This window comes from Temnothorax nylanderi, unplaced genomic scaffold (genome assembly GCF_030848795.1).
Source record: "Temnothorax nylanderi isolate EJ_2023f unplaced genomic scaffold, tnyl_v1.0 TNYL_tig0041_pilon, whole genome shotgun sequence".
NCBI lineage: Eukaryota > Metazoa > Arthropoda > Insecta > Hymenoptera > Formicidae > Temnothorax > Temnothorax nylanderi.
Genome location: NW_027249103.1, coordinates 1,138,151 through 1,144,577, shown reverse-complemented (window position 1 = coordinate 1,144,577; position 6,427 = coordinate 1,138,151). Strand labels below are relative to the sequence as shown.

The 6,427-nt window shown below is 32.7% G+C and overlaps 1 protein-coding gene across 1 annotated transcript; it reads left to right on the top strand.

The window, feature by feature from the left end:
- Positions 1 to 1,133: 1,133 nt before the first annotated feature.
- On the top strand, positions 1,134 to 5,533 carry LOC139771602 (uncharacterized). Its single transcript, XM_071704495.1, has 12 exons — positions 1,134 to 1,430; positions 1,848 to 1,968; positions 2,081 to 2,245; positions 2,365 to 2,639; positions 2,748 to 2,867; positions 3,020 to 3,163; positions 3,370 to 3,767; positions 3,906 to 4,086; positions 4,184 to 4,328; positions 4,466 to 4,781; positions 4,899 to 5,037; positions 5,208 to 5,533. Exons 1-12 carry the CDS (start codon positions 1,293 to 1,295, stop codon positions 5,307 to 5,309), a joined length of 2,244 nt encoding a protein of 747 aa, XP_071560596.1. The 5' UTR covers positions 1,134 to 1,292; the 3' UTR covers positions 5,310 to 5,533.
- The last annotated feature ends 894 nt before the right edge of the window (positions 5,534 to 6,427 follow it).

Sequence of the window (6,427 nt, the reverse complement as noted above, 5' to 3'; positions counted from 1 at the left end):
TAAATCTAACTCCTAAATCCTTGCCTTCCTGAATTAGTGTTTATAAATATTTATTTCATTTTATTTATAATTTTTACATTTATAAATAAATATATATATATATATTTTTTTAATATGCATATATATATATGGAGGGGTTAAAGCCATAGTGGTGTAAGTCAATTTTTTTGACCACTTTTTTTTTCTTCTTTTTTCAACATATCTGCATGTGTAGACTGCATCTATGAACTTAAGGGTCGGCAGGAGACACGGTGGAGACCTCTGTCGGGTTGGCTTAGCTGCGACTCGCTGCGAGTCCGTATTTTATTTATTATAAATTTTTAAGAGCAAAAATGCAAAATCTGGCTCTTTACCTCCCTGCATTATTATATAAAGAGTATATAAAAAAAAATTCACGAATCTATGTAACTTATTTTATGAGAAATCTGGATATTACGAATCCGTAATTCGTAATATCCATATTTCTCATAAAATAAGTTACATAGATTCGTGAATTTTTTTTTATATACTCTTTATATAATAATGCAGGGAGGTAAAAAGCCCGATTTTGCATTTTTGCTCTTAAAAATTTATAATAAATAAAATAGGAGTTAAAGTGCAGTTTAACGTGCACTTAGTGCATAAAGTGCACCTGAGTGTACCTGAGTTTGCCTGGGTCTCCTGCCGACCCTTAACTCGATAGGTTAAAAAAAGTGACTTACACCACTATGGCTTTAACCCCTCCATATATATATGCATATTTAAAAGTTATAAATATAAAAATTGTAAATATGATTAAATAAATATTTATAAATATGACGTAGCGCATCGTCGACTTGACAGTCGGCGAGGCACGAGACACGATACCCGAAATGCGTGGCATCGTGGCAACGTCGCATAGCCGGCGCGTGCCGCCGCGGCGGCAGCATATCCCCTCCAGCTGGGTAGTTCGTACACGAACCACCAAAGACCGACAATATCGAAAAGTGGATGTATATGTACACTCGTGGACAGAAAGGTTGTCCGACTTATACACCCGTATTCATACTATGAATACGGCTCAAAGTCGGACAACCTTTCGGACAACCTTTCTGTCCGCGACTATACATAGCACGGACTTGAACCAAATTCATCGACACTATCGAAAAGTGGATGTGACTCGTAGTTCCAATTCCTGAAAGTGGATGTGTGGCGCTACTGTACGGCCTAGCAAAAGCGTCCCAAGAAAATCGCCGTCATTGCGCCTCTCATCCTTCTCTCTGCTATCGTAGATTGTCAAAGCAAACATTTTTCGAATTGATGACATTTAAAAGATGCCGATTTCGGCACTGGACGTAAGAACGGTAAAACTAATTACCACCACGCAAATAATAACGTCCGTGTATGCCGTGGTGAAGGAATTGATAGAAAATGCCATCGATGCCAATGCGGACAGCATCGAAATTAACCTTGTATGTAACAATCAATATAATATATTTCCAATAAGCAAACAGTATGTCGAATGACAATAGATTGGCAACAGATTTTGCAACAGATATCATCTTCGCGTTAAACTCGTATTTTGCCGGTAGAGCTTGCCGATATGATCTGATAACGGTGATAACAAATTGGCAGAAACGGAGTAAAATCTTTCATTAAACATTTGGAACGTATCATTGAATTGATTATGAAACGGCAGATTCTGTTCAGTTTCTGCAGTCAATCTGCCGTTATATTTTATTAACAGATTCTGTTACATTTTGCTGGCATTCTGTAGATAAAATTTATAGCAGACACTTTCAAAGTATGTTCTCGATGGGTTTACATATCTGCATGATATCTTTTTCAAGAAAGATTGTCATATCCATGCGTTTTTTCATTCCTCTCAGGTAGATAACGGCACATCCTTAATAGAAGTAAAGGACAATGGTTGTGGCATATCTAAGGAGGACGCGCCGTATATGGGATTACCTTCCCACACGTCTAAAATATCAAATTTTGAAGATCTAGGTAGTACTTGCATATTCAATCTATAATGTTTCAGTCAGCTGAAATATTTTTAAACCACAGCGTAATCGTAGCAATTTTTATAAGCAAATTCTTATGTCTATTCTTATCGCAGATACATTGCAAACGTTTGGATTCAGAGGGGAAGCACTTAGCGCAGTGTGCGCGGTAGCAGAAGTTGTCATTATAACAAAAACGAAAGAGGATAATGTTGGGACCTCGTACGCAATGAATCACGATGGACAAGTTGTGAACTGTGAACCTTGCCATAGAAGCACCGGTAAAAATGTCTTATTAATTCTTAAAATTCTTCAAAATGTAGGATAATATATATGTGATTGTTACTATATTTTGTGTGGCGTATGTATTCTTAAAAAGATATACTACAATTTATTATAGGAACTACGGTACAAGTGAGAAATTTATTTAAGCAAGTGCCTGTAAGGAGACAAATAATTACCAATACGAGAAAAGCTAATCAGACTATCAAATTATTGGAGACACTGATGCAATGCTTTGGGATATGTAAACCAAACATACGAATTCAATTCAGAACGAACAATAATGTTACGTTTACAAAGCCAAGTCTAAATAATATCAAAGAAGCTGTGAATCATATACTTGGCAGAAAAATTATGTCTAACATGGAATGGATTGAGTTTAAGGATGCAGAGGTAGGTATATTCTTGAAATTGTTTGAAAAATTATCGTTATGCTACTAAGAGAAATATGTTTAGTTTATAATTTGCAACTCTTCTGAGAATGTCTCGATAATTTTTCAGCTTACTTTGCAATTAATGTTGCCTTCAAAGAAGGTACAGGATCTATCAGAAATTTCTCATTCCGATTTACACTATATTTTTGTAAATAATAGGCCTATTAAGCACAAGGATCTTGAAAAGGTATCTTCTGTGTATACGAATATTATTATATTTTAACTCAGAAGTAAAAACTAAAATTTTTTTTTTACAAATGTTATTACATATAAATATAAGTAATATAATTTTTATATCTATAATAAGATAGTAAAAGTATCTTTTTTTTATATACGTAGCTAGTAAATGGTTTGATATTAGAACATTTTGAACAAGAATCATGTAGAAAGAAAGTGGTATTTCTTGTGTACATTACTTTGAGGCCAATGGACATTGATGTCAATCTAGAACCAAATAAAGATGCAATTTTTTTCAAAGATCAGGTAAAATTAGAAATTAAATTTAAATTAGAATTTAAATAATACTACATTTAATGTTAAAGACGTATTTTTTTTATAAAACAATTGTAATAATTATGTAAATGTATGAAGCAAGTGAAATGATTATTCTCTATTTTAAAGCTTTTAAAAAATGTAAAATGCGAAATACACGTATATAAATGTTACAAAGTGTGTAATTAACATTGTAGAATAAAGTCCTTAATGCTGTAGATAAATATATAAGGAAATTTTATGGACTTAAATCTGCGGAAGTTACTGAACAAAACGTGTCGTTAGACACGTCTGCCTGTTATGAAGATTACACACCTAGTGCGAATGAAAATGTGGCCGACACCGAATGGCCTGCGTGCAAAAGACGAAAAATACATTCTCAAGAGAGAGTTATTCGAGAAGATATTGTTAAAAGAAAACCGATACTAAATAATGATAATGTATATGAGAAACCTCAAGATGAGCAACAGAATGATAATCAGATTTGTGATCAGAAGCATTACGGAGATACATTGGCTGTGACATCCCATATACAACCACCAAATTTGAGCGATTCTGATTCAAACGATACCGTCCCTACCACTAATGATGAGACGTTAGTATATAGAATGTGATTATTGATTAATATATAAATTTTGAAGTGTTTTTGATTTTTCATCTAAGTATATCAATATTTCAAATGCAATTCAAGAACTACAGACAACTACATAAATATTAGTAATGTAAATTGCAGGGCGGAAGATGGTTTAACTTTAAGTCAACTACCTGTAGTAGACCTTGGTGAGGATTTTGACTTTATAGAAGAAATTGGAAATTGTAATATTTCCGTGAATAAAAACGAGGATAAAGTAGACATTCAAGAGAAGCAAATTACATTGGAAGCATGGAGTAAGGGTCATGTCACTGGACTTAAGGTGAAATTCTAATGATTTTAGAACACGTACTAATTTTCCTTAATTCAATTTTATCGTAGAATTATGATACAACTAACACTATTGTCAAACACGACAGGGTGGTACAGATATAAAATCGGATATTGCCATTGAGAGACAATCGGATGATAATTTAAATGATAAGATTGATGAAATACTAGAGCCAGATAGAACGCACGTTGATCACAAAAATCTTAAATTTCTAAAACATGTTAGATCACAAGGTATAATTGTGCTATTATCCAAATTCTTTATACATTGCTCATACACCTACAATAGTTATTGTGTACAAAGACGCATAGTAAATAAAATCTATAGATAAAACGATTAAAGTTAATATTAATAACTATCCTGCGTTTAGTTACAAAGGAAAATCCTACGTTAACAGCAGCCCAAACTGCAAGAAAGATTACCGACTTCTGGAAGGAACTGTCATCCGAAGAGCGCGGTTATTATCGCGATATCGCGCGAGAAGAAGAAAAGGAACATCAGAGCCAGGAAAAAGCCGAGAAAAGAGCATCTATTCGAGTAGATGCGAATAAAGACTCGGAGAAAAATAAAAGCAGACTCTTACAGCTATTTGAAAAGATGAAAAATACGAGAAATGAGAGGAAAGAAAAATTAAATACGAGGACGATAGTACCTTGGATCATCGACAGAACTAAGATAATCACAAGGTTGAACCTTAAACATGTTTAATCATCGTTTTTTTTAAACATCATTTTTATTGCAATAATATAAGATTATTTACCATATATTTTGTATACTGACGCACTTTATTAATTAATTTGCAGGTCAGGTTTTGATAGTGATCACGTAATAGGTCGATTGACACCCAACTTATGGGTTGCTACAATTTGCGAACAAATATGGATTGTAGATATTACTGGTCTGATGAAAGGTTTGAAAGTTACCGATATCGATACAGATAAGGTATCTATTATTAAATATTTTCTATCAGAATTATATAGGTATATATATATATATATATATATATATATATATATATATATATACAGAATACTGTACAAATATATGATAAAATGTTTCCTTCATTGCTTGTTGTTGTTGCTATTGTTGTTATTATTATTAAATTATTACAGATTGATGCCAAGAGGATTGAACGTCTTCTCAAGCAATGGTTAGTAGAACGAGATGATATGTCAGTGATGCATTCTATACACGAATTCGCGAAAAAAGTGTAGATACTTGTATTAGCACTACGATTCGTGTAAGATATTTTTTAAAATTATTTTACAAATAATTTTATAACATCGCATTTTATGTACAATATGTTTTAATATGTAACATCTGGAATTATAGTTCAGGCTAATTGTAAGATACAATCTGTATAATCCTACACAACTGTATCCACTACAGATAATAAAATATGTATAAATAATGAATAAACTAAAAATCACAAAAGTAAGCTGCAACAAACGCATATTTTTTAGAGATTAATTTTTATTACAGTGGGAAAAGAAAGTTGCTCTTTAAATTGTAAGAAGCAACTTTTTTTAAATTTTATGTTATTAAGCGATTTATATATATGATTATATAATCTCATGGAAATTTATTAAATTTGAAACAGGCCTCTGGCACTCGCCTATGCCTCAACAACACTTTTCGAAACACAACTGTGTGCTAAAATATACATTCTGCGTGATTCTGCAATTTGGAATTTATTATGAATAATGAGTGTGTCAAGTAGGCAGAACGAAATAATGTTTTTGTTGTTTTTTATGCTTATAATTGACGGAGATGTGAAAAATACAACATATTTCTTAATTTATAATGGACAGGATTTAGATGAATAAATAAAAATGGCACAGTGATGTACGCAAATATAAATATATATATTTTGTATATTTTATGGAAAAAGATAATCCAAATTCTATTCTGTACATACATAACTTATAAAATAAAAAAATATATATTTATATCTTATATCTCTTTTTCTCTGCACGCGTTTGCTACATCGCCAATTGGCTAATTCAATATAACTATTGATTGGTTGCTCCAGTAGAGAAATTCTATTTCTTGTGAAATTCTATTCTAGCTAATCAACGTGCCACTTTTCTGTAAGAACCAGAAGTTTATTGGCTACCGCATCGGTTCTTACCGTGCGGCAAGCGCAATTTGCGCCAATTCGACCAATCGCTCTATCATCATTGGGCGCGTTCAGCAGACACAACTGTTGAGTTCGTCTTATCAACACTCTGCGTTGATTGGTTGGTTCTAAAAGTAAGAGCCAATCATGTTCGACTGCTAAACGCGACCATTGGTGTTTGTCAGCTCCGATTGTCGCTAGTATCGCCATAGT

Coding starts and splice junctions, on each gene's coding strand:
- LOC139771602 (XM_071704495.1), top strand. CDS start 1,293: ATGCCGATTTCGGCACTGGACGTAAGAACGGTAAAACTAATTACCACC. Junction 3,768..3,905: donor CCTACCACTAATGATGAGAC/GTTAGTATATAG, acceptor TGTAAATTGCAG/GGCGGAAGATGGTTTAACTT. Junction 4,087..4,183: donor GTCATGTCACTGGACTTAAG/GTGAAATTCTAA, acceptor CAAACACGACAG/GGTGGTACAGATATAAAATC.